Source organism: Lipophrys pholis, assembly GCF_963383615.2.
Source record: "Lipophrys pholis genome assembly, chromosome: 3".
NCBI classification, from domain to species: domain Eukaryota; kingdom Metazoa; phylum Chordata; class Actinopteri; order Blenniiformes; family Blenniidae; genus Lipophrys; species Lipophrys pholis.
The window spans coordinates 24,125,018-24,149,249 of NC_137627.1; the positions used below are offsets into that span (position 1 = coordinate 24,125,018).

General features: G+C 42.1%; 1 protein-coding gene across 1 annotated transcript in view; it reads left to right on the plus strand.

The window, feature by feature from the left end:
• Positions 1-20,270, plus strand: part of LOC308107444 (tripartite motif-containing protein 16-like) — a gene marked incomplete at both ends in the record, with an annotated part of 47,589 nt that extends 27,319 nt beyond the window's left edge. Inside the window, one exon of the mRNA XM_080459762.1 lies at positions 18,666-20,270. Within this exon, the coding sequence (XP_080315888.1) occupies positions 18,666-20,270 (1,605 nt within the window). The remainder of the gene's footprint in view (positions 1-18,665) is intronic.
• Between the last annotated feature and the right edge of the window lie 3,962 nt (positions 20,271-24,232).

Sequence of the window (24,232 nt, forward strand, 5' to 3'; positions counted from 1 at the left end):
TTTCCAAGGAGATGGAGCATTTTCAAAAAATTCCTTCTTAGGAGCCGTTTACAAAAAGTTGCATTTTCAGTGGCTTCGAGCAGCGAAAACAAATTTTTTCATTTTCACTTGAAAACGTTGTCGTGTAAACGGGGTCTAAGTTGTGGCAAATACATCCATTGGTTGTGAATCTGATCTGACACCAGCATCACTTTGCCTCCAGGTTTACGGCCAGTGTTTTAAAGTGACACTTAGAATCCTGAACTTCCTGTGAGAAGAGGCAGTCGGCCTGCGGAGGACCAGATATGCTCGATTCCTCCAGGGGAGCTGGAAAAATGTAAAAACCGGAGGAAAGGAACTTATCAAAAGAGCTGTGGGCTTCCTCACTAAAGGCTAATCTCCCCACTGTGCAGCTCGGCGCTCTCATCCCCCGCAGAGCACAGCGGTAATCACTCACCTCACGATGTGTCGCACCTTAACCTCCTCCGACAAAGAGAGCGGCTTTATGCATTCCTCCGCTACGTTAGGACCGTCATCAGTCACTCCTTGTGTGGTCTGTCCCTAAGTCCCCCGGTCCCTGCGGTGTGCTGCGAGTTCCCCCCACTCCCCGTGGCCTCGCGCTGCGTTCTCTCACCGTCCTCTGCAGAAACACCCGCGCATATCCTCGTTCCTTCCTTTAACTGTTGGCCATTTCTGGCACCTTTCATCTTCTTGAGTATGAAATTACAGTGGAGACTTTTCCTAATCTCAAATGCAACTAAATGTTTCTTGATGTCGTGCTTCGCCTAACATGAGACTCATCTGTTCGCCGTCCCACCAGAAAATGTAAACAAAAAGACGTGCAAACAGATCTCCCACACTGTTTGACCGGAGAGGTGCACTGATGATATACAGCTGGAATCAAGAAATTACAGCATATATTAATCCTTTAACAGGCAGATAAATACTTTCTCCAGAAATCTATTTCATGATTGAATGTCCTTGATTGTACATCAACAACTTTTAATCTTTGATTATTTCCCAGATGATCCAATCAGTTGGAAAATACATAAATCAAACAGCTGGTCAAAGGTCATGGTTTTGACTGGAAGACAACAGGAGGGCTGAAGTCGGGTCTGGAACCTGGATGACCAAAAGAGCCTTTTTTAGCACCTTCCACCGAATCAAACTTAACTGAAGCCGTAGAACAATGAGTTTTAAACAGCTTCTAAGTTTTATATATACAGTAGTTTTCAAACACGTGCAAAAACTGTATCTTATGTTACACTTATGATGTTTCAATTACAGTTCAGGATTTTCAACATTTCATTACATTTACATGTGTTTTGTACCCGATTTTAATAGTTTCGACCTTCTCCCTTTTTTTCTTTCTTTCTTTTTTTAGCATTTATAAGAGAACTTTGATGTATGAACTGTTTTAACAAATTTTGCTCTTTTTTAAAGGGGTCATATTATGCAAAATTGACTTTCTAATGGTTTTCCAACAGTAATATTCGTCCCCATACCTGGAATGACGCCCTAGAAGTGAAGAAATTCTGTCCTCTCTCTCCCTGGCTTATTTCAGTTTTTATAAAGTGAGTTGCTCCAACGAGCCAATCAGAAATCAAACCCTATATAATGTCATCGGGGGTTTAGCTAATCCCAATCAAGGTAGGACCTCTCTTTCACCCTCCCACAATTAGGCAGCTCTGCTCTGGCACATGGCACCACGCGAGGAAGTATTTCCTCCTCTTCCCAAGATGGGCATGTGTGGGCGGAGCCAGTCCAGCTCACACAGACACAGCAGATTCGTCATGCAGCTCCTATGATCCAATATTCAAATGGATGAAAATCAAGGAAAAGCTGGATTTGGTGCAATAAACTTTGAATACAACATTTTGGGACCAATAAGATCATGTGAAAGGATTGAAAAGCTGCGTAATATGACTCCTTTTAAGCAGTTCGAGATGCCCCCCCTCCCATTTTTAAACTTGCTTCTTTTTTTAAAATAAAGCTTTGTCATTTAAGCTGTTACAGCAGCAGCCCCCGCAGGTTGCGGACACCTGGTTTAATTTTAATTATGTTAATACTGAAGCCAATATTTTCTTCACATTGCTGATCATAACCCACCTGCTCTTTTTCCCTGCCACAGATAAGATCCATCCATGTACAACCAGACAACACGGTGAACGGTCAAAGTAGGAAATCTCATTATCATCTCTCACTGTTTCAGGAGGAAATCTTGCAGATTGAACTGTTGCCTCTTTGTCATGATATTTAAATGTGTTTGTGTTCTCGGATGCCCACGCTCCAGCTGTGAGCTCCCGAAGAGCAAATATAATGAAAAACCTTCAGTTCAGACAGTACAGATCCTGTCGGGGGAGCCCGATGAATAAAACCTCCTACTATAGAACATTGTTCTAGTCATGGAAAGGTCTCACTTGCACTTGTGTGAGAAAGTTTGTAGTAACATGTTCCAGTACACACACCAGGTGTGTCGAACACATGTTAGTTCAGATGCTACAGTTTCACCCTGAGTGGGCCGGACCTGCCTCCATATCCTTCAAATGTATACTTTTTAAAGTTTGTCTTTGTCGTGGCACAGAGTATACATGAAGAAAATGTCTATTTTATCACAAAACCGAAACAATTACTACTGAAAATTACTCCAATCTCAACATAAAGCTTTCATGACAGAATCACAATATCTCAGCTTGGGGCTCAGTGTCATCTTGTGTTCCGTACGCTTTCAAAAAACAAATCAATGTTTTCTGTGGAATTTTGACCATGTTCTTGTTGGTTTGGCCCGATTGGAGCCTCAGGTTTGACACCCAAGATACACACTCCGATCCTGCAGCAGCACTTTTTTTTTTTTTTATCTTTGCAATTGAACCAATGCTACTGGCTCAAACTGAACTACTTTCTTCATCAACGTGAATATTGAAGCAAATCCTCTAAATATTTTAACATATTATGTGTTTGATTTTTTTTTCTTTTGCCTAAAACAACTTATTTACCACAGCTCAACTCGACTCAACAGCTTTGACAACTTGGTTTCCTTCCTCGTACAGAATACCAGGGGAGGAAATTCATCACAGATCTGAAGGAAGAAAGGAACCTTTTCTTTTTTTCTTTCTGTTTTACTGTCGTCTTTAACTCTGGATATCCTTCAGGGTGTCAAAATATTCATAATAATGTAGTGTAACTTGTGGATGTTCTTATGTCCTTGTAGACTTACATGCCCTTAAAAAAACAAATGCAACTGCAGTGGGAGTTGAAATCCTTTACAGTGAGGTGGTTTAACGTATAACTTTGCTCAGAGCTCATGAAAGCATTCAGGCAAGCTCTACTTTGTTGGAATGGTTTAAAATCTACTCTCATTGTTAATAACAGTAAATACTGGCAGAGAGAGATGAGTCTGTGATGACTGCAGGTCCAGAGTTAATGGGCTCAGAAAAACTAAGGTGACGTGGGTTTAGAAGATGATTTCTCTGTAAACGATGAGACTATCTTGTACTGTATGTAGGGATGGGAATCGAAAATCAGTACTTGTCTCTTGGAAAGGCTGACATTTTCATTCAGAGGCTCCTTGGGGACATTTTATAAGACCTGGAACTGTTTGCTCTCCATCCTAGATACACTGGATATTGTACCCAACAAGTCAGACATTTGACTCCTCTAGATTTACTGTGGAATTCCCCGCCAATTAACCCACAGTGCCTTTTTTTTTAAATGTTTTTACTAGAATGTTTTTTTACTTATTTTCATTCATTTATTCATTAGTTAATTTTTCTACCTTTGTTTTGTGTATTGTATTGTCAAAGCACAAAAAAACTAACAAACAAGCAAACAAAAATATAGTACTTGTTGAGAACCCAGTGTTTGAATTCCGTGGAATTTTGCCCATTTTTGGATCGATACCAGTGGGGCTGGTGCGGAGCTTACAAAGTTGATGCTAATCGACCTGCTTGTTCTCCTTCTTTCCAAATAAGCACCAGTAGGAGAATCGATAAAGAACCGGATCGTTATGTGGAATCGAAAATGGAATTGGAATCGTAAAAATTCCCATCCTTAGTTGGATGCATTTAATGGTTCAACAGAATTGAATAATAAGAGCAATCGGAGATTTCTGAGGTCTGCCGAAGGTTGACCTGGATTCAGAAAAACAACAAATATTCTGGATCACCTCAAAACATTTATGGAACTTCCTGGGGCGTAATATCTATCTGTGGTGAAAATTTCGACGAAATCTGTGCCGTAGTTTTGACGTAAACTTGCAAACAGACGTACAGACCGACAGACAAATATTCTGGTCGGCAGCCTGTATCGGGATCTTTATTTGTCTGCGTGAGAATTAGCTCTCATACATCGAGCTCTGCCAATCTCCAGAGTTTCTGTTCCACCTCTTCACTCTGAGAAAACTGTGGCTCAGCGTCACCATCCAGTCCAGACCCGAACCGTCAACTTTTTGTCACAGCAAAAGTCACCAGATTGTAGCAGATGAGTTGAAGTAAAACATGACACAGCGTGAAACACTGATGTTTTGCCCAGCGATGTACAGTACTGGAAACCTCCCCGGGGAGTAATACTCCTTCACCTGCAGTCAGCTGGATTGGCTCCAGTCCTCTGCAGGAAGAAGGATGAAATACTGGAAGTTTAGAGTTAGATTTCAAATGAAATATCAGATTTTCTTTCATTAATAACAATGAAACCCATCACGGTACAGTTGGTCTGAAGACAGCGACCTGGTCTACAATACCAGCAAGACCAAGGAGATGGCGGTTGATTTCAAGACTTCAGGAGACCAAGAAGTACAGTGTTTAACTGGTAAGCGTCACGTCCATAAGTCCATCCATACGATGAGGTTTAGCCCCCCCAACTCGAGTCCAATCGGACACTGGATTGCAGGTGAATTGGTGCTTTATTGAAACGCCGCTTAAGCCTAATGATGTCGGCAAAGAATCCCGATTCTATTTACCAGCTCAGTAATAAACCATATTCATTTCTAATTCCCAGCAAGACCAGAGGTTTAACCAGGGATTTGAGCAAAGCCTGCAGCCTGCATGCAGCCGTGTCGGGGGCTTTTTCAAGGGGAAGCTTAATGTCGCCTCACTTCAGCTGTGTGTGTGTGTGTGCGTGTGTGTGTGTGTGTGTGTGTGTGTGTGTGTGTGTGTGTGTGTGTGTGTGTGTGTGTGTGTGTGTGTGTGTGTGTGTGTGTGTGTGTGTGTCTCACTAAGCTTTCTGCCATGTAATGAGAAATTGATTTTGTCATTGTGTTATTTATGCTTGTCGCTCTTCACTGTTTTCTGTTTGCCTGGATGTCAGCATCATGGAGGGGCCGAACAGAGAAAAGCCACCAACAATTAGTCTCATCTGACCTGTCAGAGGAATAAATTCTCATGTTTCCTTTTACATTTTTCTCTCGACTGATGAGTGAGTCTGACACATTCCGGCGGACGAGCCTGTTTTGCCACCTCTGATAGTATTCGGCCTGTCATGAAGAATCAAAAACGAGCAGAGAAATTCAGCGTTGTGTCTATTTCTGTGTACCAAAATCATTACAGTGATTCTAAGTATGATCAATAACAGACATTTAGCAGCGTGTCACATGTTTCTAACACCCCCTGGGACAAAAACACAAGTTCTGTCAGAATTGAAGCAGAAACTTTAACTCATTAGACACCTTTTGACGATTTCACAGAAAACATCTTTGCACCACTTTTTTTTAAAGAATGAGTAGAAGTATGAATACTAACCTTTAGCTACTAGCTGATATTAAGTATCGATACAAGTACTTACTAAATGCCATACAGTCTAATTTATATGGAAACGATGTGTGAAGGCTGTGGATTTGCCACGAACTGCCTCCGCACAGCCTCGGCGTAACTCCGCTGGTCCAAATGTTTCTGGCGATGAAGTTGCGTGTGTCATACGAACTCGTTCATGTCCTCTTAATCTGTCAGCAGAAATTAAGTTACAGTGTCTTATTTGTGTAATTCCCACTACTAGTAAAGAACCTCCAAAGCGCTGACATTGCTTATTCTCTCTTGTCTACCTGCTGCTGATGTTGCAGGCGCACAATGTCACCTAGTACTCACTTGGTTGGAGTTTTGGTCGCGTTACTGGTATCGGTATTGGTGCATCCCTAAAAATTCTCAACAAGTCTGAGTCATAAAAGGCTTCTAAATGTTTGGGGTTTTTTCCCCCCACATTTTTGACATGATAACTTTAAGAAAATCAATTCATGGCACAAACCACACAACTTTTCATCAGACCCACCTTTGAATATTTCCCTCCGGCCTTTGAAGCACATCAGGCCTTTTACACACAAGATGCTCCCAGTCGAGGCTGAACTCCCTGAAATCAGATAAAGATGGATGGAGTCCGTGATCCTGCGTTAGGATTCTCGAAAGTGCGCCTCACTTCTTTGTATTGATCTGAGCCGAGCCACTCACCTCATGTGGTAACTGCTGAGAGAATAACTGAAGGGAAGTTAAAAAGCAGTTCATCTGAAATTTAACTCAACATTCGATCTAATGTGTGGATAGAGGGGTATCACAAGCGTTTTTTCCTCTTACTATGCTTCATCCTGGCACAAGAATGCTTGACTGCAGGATCAGTCAACGTAGAGGTATGACCGCTTCAGATTGGAAATATTCCAAAAGTATATATGTCTGGAACACATCTGTTATCCAGAATGTTATCCAGGTTGCTTTATCAAATGGAATCCCCCTTTTTTTCATATGCACATAATTAATCAATCTACTACATTTCATTGAAATCAATTCATAACTTCCCTGCAGTTTTAGTGACCAATATTTTTTTGTGGATCAGAGTATAATCTGGAGCTTGCCAAAAATTCACTCACTTCTTCCTTGTAAGAGTATCTGGGACAATCAAAATCTGGCCACAACTTTTTGAGTTGTCCTCCCTCCCTCCCTCCCTCCCTCCCTCCCTCCCTCCCTCCTTCCAACCAACCAACCAACCAACCAACCAACCAACCAACCAACCAACCAACCAACCAACCAACCAACCAAGATGACAAATAATTTATTGAGCATTTGGATCCTTAATTGGTTCAGTGACGATATTTGATGACTGCCAGTTTTCTTCTTTATTCCTCCAAAATAGCCCCGGTGAGTCTATGACAGTTCCAGAATATTTTGGAGAAAAGAGGCCAGAATTCCTGAAGCCTCTACCTCAGTGTCTTAGTTGTAGAATCTGTTGAAGTTCCACAATCTGTGTGAGTTTCAGAGTCTGTCATGTTAGAATTTGTTGTAGTTAATAAAAACGAAATTAAAGAAAAAAAGAAAAGTTGTAGAATGTGCTGAAGTTCAACAATCTGTCAAAGTCCTTGATTCTGTCGGAGGCATGAAGAGAAGGTCGACCTGATTTAATTTGGCATGACATACTTCAGATCAGTAGATGAGAATACGCACAGACAAAAATGAAGTTCTGTTGGTGTTTTTTGATTCTTTTAAACATAAATTTCCTGATGTGAACTTCACTCCCTTCCTGTATCTATGACCCTGCCATGGATGGTTGTTACTTCTTATACCACTATAGATTGAGAAACCCAATCTGTTTAATCACTAGTATTACTTCACAACATTGGTTGCTTGTGTAGTTGGTGAGCTGAGCAAATGCATATTGCATTCGTCGTCATCGTTTTGTGGCTGACTTTGTTCCAGTTCCTTCCTCTTGAGCCGCAGGGTTTTCTGAACTCACCTTATTAAGAGGCTCCCTGCTGAGACAGATTTGTACTTTGAGAGGCGAAGGAGGAAGTGAGACACAAAGAGGGAGATCCAGCGGCTTATTGGGACTCAACTTATGGCAGTGTTTTGAAACAGTCCTAACTGTAAGCTTTAGTAAATAGTCTCGAGTCTGAGGCCCCATTTACACGACAACGAATTAGAGTGTATCCGCAAAACTTTGTTCACTTTTGGGGGGTCCGTTTACACGGCACCAGTTTGCAGATGCACTGTATCCGCAAAGTTTTTAATCCGGCTCCCAAGGTGGAAAGATTCTTTCACGGCGCTAATCCCTCCTGCAGAGACTGATGGAGGCTACAGAGCCTGTTACTGCGCATGCTCATCTCTCCCCCTCCCTCCTGCTCATTCAATTGTATACAAACATGGCGGCGGCGTAGTGGTACGACCCGCGGTCCATATTCTAGTTTTATCATCCAGATTAGTAGTTTAATAGTTGAGACTCTCCCCTGATAGCATCCGATGCGTCATCAGTCCATGATGATGTCGGCTGCTCTCCATTTTCTTCACGTTTATAGTGTATTGTTCTCGGCACACACGTCTGTGTAGTTTCATAACAAAATCAAGCAACAGCGCCCTCCAGTGGCCCGGCATACTCACTACATCGTTGTCTCTGTGTCCGCTGCTGCAGTGTAAACGCACTCCTTTTTTTTAGCGGATTAGGTGTTGTCACGTGATACGTTGTCGTGTAAACAAGGCCTGATTTAAAAGTAGCAACTGTGTCAGCTTCCATAACTGAAACTGGGATCTGGTTCCACATAAGAGCAGCCTGAAAGCTGAATGCTCTCCTGTAAGCTAGCACTCTGAGAACCGAGTGTTCTTCCGGGGAGATACGGGACTACCAGTTCTTTAAGGTATGATGGAGCCTGGTTGTTAAGAGCTTCATAAGTTAGAAGAAGGATTTTAAATTCTATTTTAGATTTAATAGGGAGCCAATGAAGTGAGGTTAGTATTGGGGTGATGTGATCTTTGATGCTTCCTCTCAGACTCTCGCTGCAACATTTTAAATGAATTGAATACTTCTTAAGCAGTTATTTGGACACCCTTCGGCATCACTCTGAGTCAGCATGTTTCTAATTTTGGAAATATTACGTTGGTGAAAAAAGGCAGTCCTGCAGATTTGTATAATGTGGGAGTTAAAGGATAAATCCTGGTCAAAAAGAACTCCCAGCTTCCTCACAGTGATACTGGAGATCAAAGTAATACCATCTAGTGTTACTATATCTTTAGATCATTTCTCTCTCAGATGATTTGGGCCAAATATAATAATTTCAGTTTTATCCGAGTTCAGAAGCAGGAATTTACAGCTCATCGAAGACTTTATGTCTGATGTCTTATGACAAATCATGTCTCTAACAGGGCAGAAGGAGAGCAAAGAGAACAGAGGGAGCAGGTTTCTGAAGTCTTAAATGGACCAAATGTTACTGACTGACACATTTTCACTACACGAGCACTCATCTTCATACTGCAGAGTGGAGGAGAACCAGTAATGGAAGAGACGGACGGAGAGGACAACGTCGCTAATGGACAGCCAACCATTTTTCTCAGCTCAAACAGACTGATGGACACCGATGGTTACTAATGGAAGATAAATATAACAGCAGTTTATATTGACAGGAAGAGTCATTTTATGATGAGAACAGTAGACCTGATGGAGAGGATTATCCGGCACGGATCCTGTCTGAATAAACCTTTCACAATTGAATTATCACACTTTTAATGCATTACAAAAATGCATACAGGTGTCCATGAGTCCCCCCCAAACATGAAGTTTGATGAGGAAAAATCTACAAAAATCAAAGACAGAGTCACACTTTTTTAACAGCACCGTTGTGTTACCACATCGCATCTTAGTTCACATTAACCAGGCAACTGTAGCCTGAGTTATCTGGTTAAACAGGTGAATAAATAATTAGGTGAGCAGATTCAATTTAAAGCAGCGCTGTGATTCCCCAGCAGCTACATCAGAAGTGCCATTAATTATATCAATATCATTAATTCAAAAACATTCTTATTGAAAGTGTAAAATTCACAGAGGTCAGCCGATGAAGTCAAATGTGGGTGAAAAACTGGCGGACGGTCAGGCTAAAGAGAATCTGTGAAAAAGAATGAGTTGTTTCGAATATGGCTTAATTTTTTGTTCATTTCATTCATTCTAAAAATAAAACAAAATAAGTTAATACAATACAGAGCACAAGTTCTCAAATTCCTGAATGAAAGGTAACAGGAAGAAGATTAAACTTATTTACTCTGCCCCTTAATCTCAAATAGTCATGTTCCATTGTGCATTAAGAGCAAATAAACAAAATGAATATAAAGTCCGAGAGACATCGTCGCTCTTGCTGTAATCAGAGTTTTATTTCAGAAAAAAACAAAAAAACAGTTATTCTCCTTCATCATCTCTTTGTATTTCGATAATAACCTGGTTCTAAACGCTTTTTTTCAAATCTATCATGTGTTTCAGAATCTTTTCAGTCCTTATTGTTCCATAGCTGGACCCCTTTTACTGCAATACAACCTTCCCTTACTTTGGCCCTAAATTACTTTTTGTCTTAACAAATTGAGAAAATTCCAGAATTGATCTTTTCCAGTGAAAAACTGGCAAATCAAAGTTTGAAACTTCAAGCTGAAGTGGCACCAGTCTGAGAAACGTCCTGAGACAGAGCGTAAACCCAAAGAGGAAAAGAACTCATTGTTACAGAACTGAACAAAAAAACCTGTGTCTCACATCTCCTACTTTGTTTTTGTAATTGTAAAGGGTGTGGTGAGGGTGGAGGTGAAGTCACATAAGTTCACGGTGGTAAAAATGTGAGTCCCATAAGAAAAAGAAAGGTTGGGAATCACTGAACTAGTGTATTACGATTTTATGACGGGGGATTGTCGGGGATGGGAGTACACTTCATGATGAATTATGAATTGTTAAAAAAAAATAAAAAATAAATTAAGAATGAAAACATGCTGGGAAAATTCCAAATGATGACCTCAAACAGCCAATGGTTGCAACAGCGTTAATTCATATCTGTTCACTATGTTCTCACTGGATGTAAGTAGACCTCGTCTGTTTACTGCGGAGGACACCGACTGTCGGACAAACTGCATGCTGCAGCATCTTCGCCAAACACCAGAACTGAAAGATGCCAAATTAATTATTGAAATATGTAGTTATGAATAAATAAAGTGCAAATAAGTAAGGCTATTCGGAGACACTTCCCTTCAAAATCAGCGTCCTGGTAGAGTCCTCTGCAAGTCATTTGTGGAGACAAATGGAGTTCTCCTGAGTCTCTGGAGTTGCTCATAAAACTGTGATTTAAACGTTATGATTCTCCCGCAGCAATCAATCCAGAAAACAATAACGTGAACAGATGAAATGTGTCTGAAATAATAAGTTTACCACGGCCTCGACATATTTCCCAATGCAGAGGTGATGTACTGTAATAGAGCTTATAAAACTGACACTATAAAAAAGAAAAAGGTTTGAATTAAAGTCATTGTGGTTGTTTTGGCTGGTTCATAAACCGTAAAGACGACCGATACTTTTCGAGTGGAAACGGTCAGAGGGCTCTGCTGTTGATTTCAGCTCCAGTACAGTCCTCAGAGGTCGGAACCTTTCATTCTTGGAGGTCTGTCTATCAGGATCAGGCTGCTCTTCAGATTTGTTGTTACTCATCCATCCATTCATCGTCTATATTGGCTTGATTCAGACTGCGGAGACGAGGGCTGGAACCTATTAAAGTCTTCCCATGGCCCGGTCTTATGTCCAGCTGTACATCCAGCCAGAGACAGAGCATTATTCCTTATTATCCCCTGATGGATGGATGGATGGATGGAAGGATAGAAAACAAATGTTCCTGAACCATAGCATGTCCGGGGTTGCACCATCTATTATTATTGAGCACAGTGAGTACTCCTCCTCCTCCTCCTCCGGTTTTTTGTTTGTCCCTGTCGGCTCGTTCCGTCAGGAAGAAGTTGATTGGTGTGATTCTGTTCGGGATGCAGTCGTCTGTCCACATCTCTCGGTCCGCCCGCTAGCTTCCGACGAGAGTCTCCAGCTCCTGCATCTCGTTTGTTGAGGATCAAATCGTCCTTGTTGTGTTTGACTGAAGATCCAACAGCACCTCTCCAACCTTTGCCACCTCTCTCCTTCTGCTTTCCTGTCAAAATGTTTGCAGCTCTCGGAGTACACAGCAGAGCATCGCCTGCCTCCCAACACGAGGTGGAAAAACAAATGTTCTATCAGCTCCATTTAGGCGAGCGAAGAGTACTTATACACACAAAAGCAATAAGAAGACATTATAAAGACAGCAGTCTTTAAAATGTGGGTGAAAGTACAGATCAATGAAGGAAAACTTTAGTCTGTGAGAATTGTTTTTTTTGAAGGCCCCATTTAAAAGTGAAACGCAAGACTTTCATTGAGTTTCTTGTAAACTACATGATAACGGTGCTCGGATCCACTGAAAACACTGAAAGCATTGAGTCCTGGTCGCCCTAACTTTAAATAAGTTCTATTCTTGACATTTACAACAGATCAACGGGTACAGGCTGTGAGGTTAAGGAGATAACGAGACACAGGCGTCAACAATCAAGGAAGACAAAGCTGCAATCAACAGGAGCAGCAAGTGAGCAGGATAACCAAGACGGCCCGAAGAAAAGCAGAGACATATGTAACCCCAGCCCCAGGTAGCTAGAAAATATAATACTAATGGACGGGGTGTAATAGCACGCTGGGGCGGGGCCTGGATTCAATCAGGAATGGCCTCAGTATAACTACAAAATAATGTAAAGTCACTCCACCTTTTATCAACAAAATTTTTATTTATTACAAATTAAAAAGAACTGATAAATAGAAACAGAAAAATAAACTAGTCAATATGGAGGTCACGATAAAGATAAAGTAAGTTGACTCCAATAACGGCTGGAGAATCCTTTCAAATTATTGGCAACAATAAAGAAAACACTGTTTATTTCTACAAAAAAATACACTGAGCGGCACAAAAGCTGTTTTAACCTGGACTTAAACCAGGATTACCTTTGCCCACACTGGGCTTTAAATTAACAAATAAAAGTAAACAAACAAAACAAACCTTGTTGCAGGCCCAGTTCGTTGCTTGTGAGCGTGGAGACGACCAGAAACAAAATGGCCACTTCACTGGTGACCCAGCATAGACAAAAGCACATGCAAAGTGTAGGTTTTTTACTCATGAGTCCAGTGGCGGGGCAATGAGGGGGAAGGATGAAGAAAAACAGGGTGAAGCGGCAAGTCTCAGTCAAAGGGCAGGTGCAGTATGAGGTTCAGCAGCCACAGTCTCTCTCCAGGTGGTCCAGACTCCCTGGTCCTCCTCTCCTCTGGTAGATCTCAAGGTTCCCACACCTCATTCAGGACAACTCGTTGTCGACCCCTGAGGTGAGGAGTGATCCTACGCAGAGTACTTCTCCGATCCTGCTCGGGTGTTGAGAGGATGGCTTCTGCTGTGCTTCCGATTTAGCTTCAGGCGCTACACGCGGAGGTGAGCACAAGCCCCTCCCCTCTAACTGGTGCGATTATTCTGGTTGGCTGCTCGCTGCAGCCATCCAATGAGCGTAAAGAGAACTGAGGTTGACCTGCACGCTGAAATAAGCTTGACTGCCCACAACAACCTTTCCACTGGCTCGTGCGTGAGTTTTACCACTATAAACATAGAGTTGTAGAACTATAAACAGAGTTTGAAGAACTATAAACATAGATTTTTAAGCTGCTCATTTAACTGAAAATATGATTTTTTAACACATTCTAATGACATATAAAAAAACAACAACATTTCAAGTAACAAGTTACTGCATGGTTCGGGCCTCGCTTACACATCAACGTAGTGAAAAAGAAAAACTTTGGTTGGTTTACACAACAACGGTGCTCGGAGCCACTGAAAACTCTACTCTTTTGAAATGCTGCTCCTGGTCCTGCTCACCACGGTCATAGTAACTAGTAGTTTTATTTTGACAGTCACTGTAATAACAATCCAACTTGGTAGTCTGTCCACCAGAAAGCCTGTGTTCTCCCTTTTATTAATGTTTAGCGTGGATTGTTCTCTGGAGCGGTTTGTTTATGTAATTGTAATTTTTGAACCTTGTGGCTTGGCATGTGAGCGACATCGTTTTAAATGCCTCTGCCATTTCCGTGGAAACGTTTTCAATCATTTTCAAAATGTTGCACGTAAACACCAAAGTTTTCTGAAACAAAACACAAAAATTATGCTTTTTCTTTTGAAAAGTTTCTAAGGTCTAAATGTTTGTTTTATCCTCGCGGCTCAGGTCCAAATAGAGATAGAGCATCAGTAATAAGAATTATAGGTGTAGCTTAAAATTAGATAACTGAATACCAAAGTTTACTAAATGAAAATGTTTTTGTAAAACCATATTTTTTTTTAATTAAAATGCATTTTAGAAAACAATATATTAGGCTTAATCCAGCCTGGTGTGAACATGGTGAAAGTTATCACCCATAGAGGACCACTTGTCCGGTCCAAATGGGTTAAAACTGGAAAGAAAATGCAGTATTTCTGTGCTCACACTGCATCAGTGGTGAGGATAATGTGCAGAGAAACACCAGCTCCAGTCACAAACCACTCATCAACTTCTGTCTTATTTGGTTTGTCGGTGGAAAAAAACCCCAACAGTGTTACTTTCCCTCCTCTGTCTGACTTCACGTGTGACACGGACGACCGCCTGGATAAAGCAAACCGAGCCCAAAAAGACTCCCAAACAGCCCATTATTTTCCACCGACGAGGCCGCGCTGACATTCTCTTATTATCCGATCCGCAGGAATCGTCTCCCGCAGTCTGTGGAAGTCCGGGAGAAAACATTTCCCCGTCTGCAGGCTGACGCCTCAGATTACTGCAGCTTCCTCATTGGTATGCAGCCGCCTCGCAGCTGTGGAAGTGGGGACAAACATAATGAAACTTGTGGTTGTTTGCAGAAAGGAGCGAAGAAAGGATGATGAGGAGGTGGTAAAAGGAAGAGGAGAAGAAGGCATGGATGTACAAAAAAAGAGGAGCTTGTTTGAGGAAGAAAACTGGTGATGTGAAGTGACAACTGTACAAGGAGGAGAAATTAGAGGTAGATTTAAGAAACGCTCCAAGAACGCTAAACTCGAAAGAGAAATGGTTTGAAGAAGACAAAAGGAGAAGGAGGAGGATGTAGAGCAGGAGGAGGGGGAAAGAAGAGGAGGAGGCAGAGTATGAGGAGGGAGAATGAAGAGAAGAAGGAAGAGGAGGGAGAGAATGAAGAAAAGGAGGAAGAAGAGAAGGAGGAGGAAGAGGATGAAGGAGTAAGGGGATTATGAGGATGAGGAAGAGCAGGAATAAAAAGAGTATGGGGAGGAGTCTCCCTTTCTTTCCTGCAGTAGAATAATTAACGGCTCGTTCAAGTTCTTCATAACTGAAAACACACACACACACACACACACACACACACACACACACACACACACACACACACACACACACACACACACACACACACACACACACACACAGTATATAATGCCAGATCTTTATTGTGGCATGAGACACAGTTTCCATGCTTTGTGTGTAACAGAGTCATCATATGTGATAAGTCCTTGTTAATGACTAATCTCACTAATTTCATTAATTCGAGGACAACACACTGCTCCTTGTGCTCCTACATCTTATACACACACACACACACACACACACACACACACACACACACACACACACACACACACACACACACACACACACACACACACACACACACACACACACACACACACACACACACACACACAGAGCAGTACTGAAACAAAACTTTAATGCTACATGAAACTCTACTGGAGAGTCTCTGTGAGCCTGTGATTGGTCAGAGAGTGTCTGTGGGACTCTGTGGGCAAGAGGTGATAAGGCACACCTGAGTCTTGTCAGAAGCTGATCATCTCCCTCCCAATAAAAGGGAGGAACCTGTGAGACCCGGTGGTGACGGGCGGAGAAGGGGGCAGGCTGCAGATCATGCGACACATGACACATGACACACTGCAGATGAGCAACGAGGCAGGCCTTTGTGAAAAAAAACAAACGGTGAAGCCAACTCTGTGTCCGAACCCTCCACAAACAGGTTCACCTGTTACACTGGGATTGGGTGGAGAGCATTGGTGAATGGCCTGAAAGTGTAGACCAGATTGTGGTCTGGATGGAAAAGAAAACACATGCAGGGAGAAGATGCAGGGTACATCTGAATTGTCCCTCCTGTCTCCTTATCTATGGACTTTAGCTTCACCCCGTGGATGATGTCACGGGGTGAAGGAAAGGTGAAGGTGAACGCTTCCTAAAGGAGTTGGCGAAAGGCGATCTAGGTGGTGTGGCAGTCGGACCGCACCAGTGATGTCATAATAATCAGACGGTGGCGCAAGTTAGTGACATCAGCTGTGGTGAAGGAACTGCAAGTTTCCAAAAATGGACTACAAAAAGTGCATTTCTACCACTTTCCCCTGTGCCTCTAACTGCTGATATAAACTCAAATATCTCAAGGTTTGACTGTAACTCAAAGGAAAAGAGGCTACCAGGCTATGAGGAATAGAAAACCAATGCAAAATGAGAATAGGCTGCACAGAAAGTTACTTTACTGTGTTGGTTTTCTAACATTCATATTTGGGGTTTAGATGATTTAAAGTTGTTCAAGCCAGATTATTGCTTTGGTAACTTGCATGATCTGCTCCCTTTTTCCAACATCGTGAGTTTCCCTGAACGCTCAAATGAGCAGGTCCTTTTAACCGCCGCCGCAAGGAATTGTGGGTCAACTTGAGCTTGCCTCATTTGATAAAGGATGCATAAGTGGTTCCTAAGCTAAAGGAAACAATGAGTCTCCTTTCCTTTGCTTACTGAGAATTCGGACAGTCCTTATCATAGCCGCCACACAAAACGCTTCTGGAGTTAAGGAAAAGTCGATAGATAAGGAGATAGGAGGGGCAATTCGGACGTACCTGTAGACTCCATGCTCGTTACTGATGAGAGATGAGAGCACTAACCACTTCTCCACAGCCCAGAGAAGCCCACCTCTTCCCCTGATGGTCCAATCAGCCACTTGTGACAGAAACGTGGTTAAAATGGATGATTTCTCCACATGTTGGTGTTGGAAATGTAAATGGAGTGTCAGTCTCTGAAGATCAGCCGAGCAGCTGCACAGAACCCGTTTGAATGCTCCGACCGACAGACTGACTGGTTTACTGATTACATGGCGGCAGGCCAGCAGAGAGTCCGGCGTGATGAACGACCACCTGACACTTCACTTTGACAGCCCTCGGATGAGTGTGAACGCGCGAGTGTCACATCGAGTGGCGTGTCAACGTCTGGCCGGACCCGCACGTCCCGGTGGAAATCACCAGTGACTCCGACACGCATAAAGACCCAACAGAGTCTGACACACGACTCTCCCGGTACGCATCGTGCTCGTAAATGACGGCGCACATAAAGTTTAGTCTTGCGGAAACTTCTTCTCACCTTGCTGACTCTGACTCAGTTAACACAACAGCGTTTTAGGTGAAAACGCATAATTTTTGCATTTTAATTTATTAGAAAGTTTTGTGTGTGTGTGTGTGTGGGTATATGTGTACACAAACATTTGAGTTTTGATTTGATCTATTGACGACATTCCTACGGGCTGTGGTGGCTGCTTTAGTGTTTCTCGGTGGCTGTTGTAGTGTTTCTAGGTGGCGCTAGCGAGCACATGTTGGCACTCTGGGGGTTATACCTGGGTTATAATAATAAACATTACAAAATCAAGAGGGTCCTGGCCTCCAAGCAAGAACCCATTTTGTGTCTGCTCTCCCTTGAATTTCAACTGAGTTTAGTTCATAATTGTCCTAGAGGCCTACAATCCGGTATAGAGTATTTCGCCAGTATATACAACAGGCCTTGCTCATGAAAACGAATCGAAACTCAAAGGGTGTGGCCATGGCGCTCCTATGAATATCTGATGGTTCGCCATGAAACAGGAAGTGATGTCTAACTCTGTTCTACATGCTGTGATCTGCCTGGAACTTCACGTCTGTCATCACAGTGCTGCCCTGAACACATCAATATGCTAATGTTCATTCATAGCCATAGCTCCACCTAGTTGGTAAGAGGAAAATTAAGAAAAAAAGGTTTTCTTTTCACGTATCGCGGCTCTAAACTTTGTGATATCGTCCTTGAGAATGGTAGGGATATGAAGCGCATCAAGATGCACAAAAATATCTCAGAATAGCAGAGGATTTAAACTGGACAATAATGAACCCTCCGAGGTGTACATCTTTCAGTCAGCTGACACGTTACAATTGTAAATGTAAAATAAAACATGACTGTGGATCATCTTATTTTCACAGCTTGAAATTATACAGAAATGCACTCTGTTGCACATTTTCATATTAGAATGGTCAAAATTGGATGAAAACTTTAGGAAAAGAAGTGAGTGAAAAACATACTGGAAAGTAATTGTGCGATGTCTTCAAACATTCACACAATTCTGTGTAAATGTCTGTACAGAGACTGAAAAGGAGGCGAGTAGTTTCTTTTTTAATTCTGTACTGAGGGGTGTGGTCCAATTTGCATATGACATCACAGTGTGTGCCGTCACGTCCATATAACATCAAAGATCCCAAGATGAAAGGCTGGTGACATGATGTCATAACTAAACTTTGATGTAAAAAGAGGTCTTTGATGTTAAAACAGGCTTATTCAGATTCACACTTCAGCTGGACATGTTGGATAAATTATTCAGCTTGTACCTTTACCAATTTCAACAATTCAACTTTGAAGACATTCAACTTTTCAAACGTTATTTAAACCTTTTAATTTCCTTGTATCTCTCAAACTTCAAAGTCTGCAAACACTCGCTGTTGTTTAGAGAACAAAATGCCAAAGAGAAAAGCTCCGCTGCTTTCAGGAAAGTTCTTATGTTGGCTCTGTCAGGAGGTCCTGAAGGATCCGATGACGGTTCGCTGTGGACACAGCTTCTGCGGCAACTGTATTAAAAGCCACTGGGAAGAAGAGAACGACAAGGGAATCTACAGTTGCCCTCAGTGTAGGAAGAGATTCAGGCCAAGCTCTAACATTGTGAAACACACGTTGGCAGAGGTAGAGAGGGATCTGAAGAAGCTTGATCTCCAGGATGCTGCAGCTAATCTCTGCTATGCTGGACCTGAAGATGTCCCTTGTGACGTTTGTACTTGGTGGAAGAAGAAAGCCGTCAAGTCCTGTCTGGTCTGTTTGGAATCTTACTGTGAGGAACACCTCCAACATCACTACGGATCTTCTGCTTTTAAGATACACAAGCTGGTGAAGCCCTCCAAGAAGTTCCAGGAGATCTGCTCTGATCACAATAAGGCGAAGAACAGTTTCTGTCACACTGATCAGCAGCGTATCTCTTACCCCTGCAACATGGACCAACACAGCGGCCATGAAACGGTCCCAGCTGCTGCAGAAAAAAACGAGAAGCAGAGGGAGGTGGGGGTGAGTAGACAGACCATCCAGCAGAGAATCCAGGAGCGAGAGAAAGATGTGAAGCAGCTTCAGCATGAGATGCAGGCCATAGATGCCTCTATTGATGAAGCAGTGGACCACACCGAGGTGTGCTTCGCCAAGATGATCCGTCTCCTCCAGAAAAGAAGCCGTGAGGTGAAGCAGCAGCTCAGGTTCCGGCAGCAAACCGCATTGAGAGGAGTCAAAGAGCTTCAGGAGAAACTGGAGCAGGAGATCGAGCAGCTGAAGAGGAAAGATGACCAGCTGGAGCAGCTGACTCACAGAGAGGAGCAGAGCCAGTTTCTCAACAGCGCCCCCTCAGTGTCAGCTCTCAGTGAGCACACACCCTCCTTCACTGTAGAGACTGCTGCTCTCAGATACTTAGAGGATGTGGCAGCAGCTGTGTCAGAGAACAGGGAGACTCTACAGGACATCCTGAGAGAGACGGGGACAGACCTCTTACTGAGAGACACTGAAGAGGAGGAGCTTTTACCTCCACAGCCAAAGACCAGAAACGACTTCTTGCAATATTCACAGCAGATCCACCTGGATCAAAACACTGCACACAATCGGTTGTTCTTATATGACAGGGACAGAGAAGTAACTTATACAAGGAGAGATCAGCATTATCCATATCATCCAGACAGATTCACTGGACGTTTTCAGGTTCTGAGCAAAGAGAGTCTGACTGAACGTTGTTACTGGGAGGTGGAACGCAGAGGAACAGTTGATATAGCAGTTACATACAAAAACATCCCCAGATCAGGAAACGGCAGCGCAGGTTTATTCGGATTTAATGACAAATCCTGGTGTTTAGCTTGTGACTTGAAGCGTTTCACATTTCTTCACAACAACGAAGAAACTCCCATCTCAGTTCCTCCGTCCTCCAGAGTCGGAGTGTACCTGGATCCCCGAGCAGGTGTTCTGTCTTTCTACAGTGTCGCTGAAACCATGACTCTCCTCCACAGAGTCAGGACTACCTTCACTCAGCCGCTACACGCTGGAATGACAGTTTTTGGTGAAAGACACACTGCAAAGCTGGTGAAACCTCAGTAGAGCTGTTGGGCACAAGAATCCATTGAACCCCTTCATGCAGTTCCTCTCCCCCAAGACAGAAACTAAGAAGAGAAGCAACAGGTCATAAAACTGTGATTGGGGGGGGGGGGGGCCCAGGTTGAGAACCAGTGGAAACTCAGCAGTAAATGCAGTGCTTCACGTCAGATGCACGCTTCCAGCCACTCATTGGTCGAACCGACCGAGACACCGCAGGTGTCCGAAATTCAAACGTTCTACTAACCTCCTTCCAACTGTTGAATTATTTTAACTTGAGTTCTTCTATGCAGTCTGCCATTTTAGCATCACTGTTAGAGACCCATGTGTTTTTACCTCCATTTTCCTCCATGTTGGTTGCATTGATACTCAGACAATAGCCTGTTGATGTGTAAACCGGGAAGTGACTGCAAACAAGAGCCGGCCTCAGAGAACAGAGTCCATTGTGATTGGCACAGAGAGTAAAACAGGAAGTGGTCACATTACGAACATAATATGTGACGAATTAACACATAATTATGTCAGATCTGTTGTGGAACATGAAGAATCTAGATAAAATTATATCTAACAATTGGTGAACGTCCGACGCTGAACTGTGAGTTTTAGCTGGCTGTTGGGACAATGGAGGTGGGTGAAAATTCCAGCATGCTTGACGCCACCAAAACAGGTAGTCAGGACACTTATTCTGACCTGTTGTGGAAAGTTTCTGGAATGTTCCTTACTCCTAAGTGAAATTAATATTGAATTTTATAGGAGTTTTTTTTTGTAACCACATGGCAGTTTGTACAGGTTTGTATAGTCAAAGTACTGAAGTAGTAGTAGCGTCAGACAACGCACGGGGTGCTTTATCCATGCAATTGTTAAAGACACAGCCCTGCAGTGCGTTCTCATGGTGGTTGGTATTGTGCACGTGAGTTTGATAATTGCTTGTAAGAATCTGGGCATCATGGATACCAGGTCCTCAGTTTGGGGCAACTGTGACGTATTTCACATAAATATAGTAGACGCAGGTTCGATTAGTAGTTACGTCAGGTATTGCGCAGGATGCTTACCTGGGTGTATCGGGATTTGATGGGACACTGAGCCCACAGATTGGGGACTCTGGGATGTAATTCCAAGAATTACATAAACGTGGTTAGAGTTTTAAGGATTTAACTTTTGTGCCTGGGCAGTGGAGTCATAAAGTTTTGGACTCATAGATAAATAACGTGTGGTTTTGAAGTCAGATTGTAGGTTAACGGTGTTTATTTGTTGTACGTTTGTGCAGTAGTTTAGATTAGAAGTTGTGTCAGGTAACGCACAAGATGCTTACCCGTGGGGGTGGGGGCGCACAGCCTTTGTTTGATAAATAATTCTGTTAATTCTTAACTCTCTCTGATCTGTTGCTTCCATAAGCCAACCACAGTTGTGGAACATGAAGAATCTAGAGCAGTCAAATATATAAATTAAATTCACCACCCGCGTTTATCGTGAATTGATTGCCCGTAAGAACCCAGGCATCCAGGATACTGGGCCCACAGGTTGGGGAATCTGTGATGTAATTCCAAGAATTATATAGATGTGGTTAGAGTATTACAGTTTTAACGTTTGTGCATTGGGCAGTGGAGCCATAATGTTTGTGAGACTCACAGATGGATTATAATACTGGTAATAACTAGTGATGCACGTGTGGTTTTGGAGTCAGATTGGACGGTGTTGATTTGTTGCACGTTTGATTTTCTGTGGACGCGTGTTGCAAAGTTATTGTGACCAAGTGATTAAAATCACTTTGTTGTGTAAGTGTGAAGGTTTTGTGTTGGTTAGTGTAACCCATGTCTGCTACAGACGGCTGATGCACTCCAGACCTCCGCCACAAGTGGCGCTAGCATAAAAATGGGCGACAGCCGGCACTTCCGGTCGGCAAGTCAATGCTTCCGCTGCGACAACGTACTGACTCGAGATCCAAACAAACCTTCAGAAAAGTACCATAACTTTGAAACTTCATCAGGACAGTTCACAAGATTTGATGATCAGGTACCCCCCCCCCCCCCCCCACCCCCCTCCTCCTCCTGCCCCAGTATTCCTCTGCGAGAGGTGGCAAGCCGATACGGTAGGACCCCCTTTATTCCTTTTTTTGGTTGCATCCACCGGATACAATTTTTTGTTGGATTATGACTCTTTTCCATTCTCTTTTTTGATCCATGAACTTTGTTTTGGAAAAAGAATCTAAGGAACTCTGTTTTTTTTGGAAACAAGATTCTGCTTTTCTTTTGACAGAAACGCTGACTATAGGTCATACAGGTTTTTGGTAAACCGTATCTTCGTGTAGTAATTTTTGTCATTGTTCTGTTTGTTATTGTCAGGTACAATTTAAACCGTTAATTTATATTTATATGTTCAATGTTTTTGCAGGGCTGCAGCTAGATGAGAGAGAATCAGTGTTGTAGAAACAGGAATTGTTTCTTAAAGATGGCTGTACTGGTAAAAAGAAGGATTGTGGTTGCAAAATGGTGGCTGTAACTTGGAGACAATGCCATGAGGCAACTTGTGAAAATTTGTTGTCTGACCTTCCCCCGTCGGAGAACAAAAGGTTTGGTATGTTGGGGAGAAATCTTTTGTGTGAGTAAATAAAATAAAATAAAATAAAAACAACAACTGCATACTCTATCAAATCAATCGGTGAAAATTGTGCTAAAAGTTTGGAAACTGAGTAGTTAAACGGTTTAGTGCTAATCTAAGTAGTGGTAAACTCAGTAAATAATTCGATTTTTATTCTGGGATAATATAAAATGGTTAAATTAAGAATTGGATGACGTAAATACAGTAAAAATTGATTTTTTTTTTGTTTTTGCTTTTTTTTATTTACTCAAAAAGTATTGCTGTCCATTACTTTATTTAATTAGTGAAATATTTTTACATTTAAAAATATTAAGTAGAATTTAAAGCTTTGAAATTAAGTAAAACAAACCTTCAACAATGAGCAGAAGTAAGTAATATTTTTAAAAATGTCTGAATGAACAGATTCAGTAGATTTTACTAAAAAAAGTACAGTAAATGATAAATGGACTAACTTATATAGCACCTTTTCGCTGACAGCAGCCCTAAAGCACTTTACATAGCTCATCACGTTCACACATTCACACACCATTGGAGGCTGCAGCCGTGCAAGGCACCGTCACTCCAATGGAGGCAGTTTGGGGTTCAGTGTCTTGCCCAAGGACACTTCGGCATGTAGGCAGGCAGAGATGGGAATCAAACCTGCAACCTTTCCATTGGGAGAAGACCGCTCTACGAACCGAGCTATGCCGCCTCACAATGTAACTGAAATACTGGGTAAATTGTATAGAAAATGTGTGTAGAAAGCATAGAAAAAACTGAGTGGATATAATTGAAAACATTTGAAGAAAGTAACTGAAAACTTTAAAATTACCTTTTAAAAAAATCTATTGTACTGACTTGTCTTTTTTAACTTTATTCACTTATTGCTATTTGAGTATTTTACTTGATATCTCACAAAACATGAAAGTTTATTCCCCAAAAGAGAATATGTCAGGTTTTTTCCTACATGAAAAACAATTTCTTTTTGCTGCATCAGATGAGATATATGAAATTATCCAATTGAAAGCATCTGCATTCTTTTATAAAATATTAAATAACAGAGAGAATACTATTGTACTGTGGTTTTTGTATAGCGTTTTTTTTTTTGTAAATACCTCAGAATTTGGCCAACTTTCTTAAAGAACTGCCTATCAAACATGCAATAACGCATTAATTGTGCTTTTTCATCTTGTACCATCGAAAATGGTCAACTGCAGAGAAAGAACAGTGACTAGTAACTACTAAACAGCTGCTGCAATGCAAACAAATAGCTTTTAAATCACTGTCCAAAGCCACCAAACTCCATTGACAGAAGTAATTTCAAAAGTTTACTCTTGAACAACAGCAAAAAAATCCATCTCTGAAGGAACTCGACTCACAATGTTTGTAAG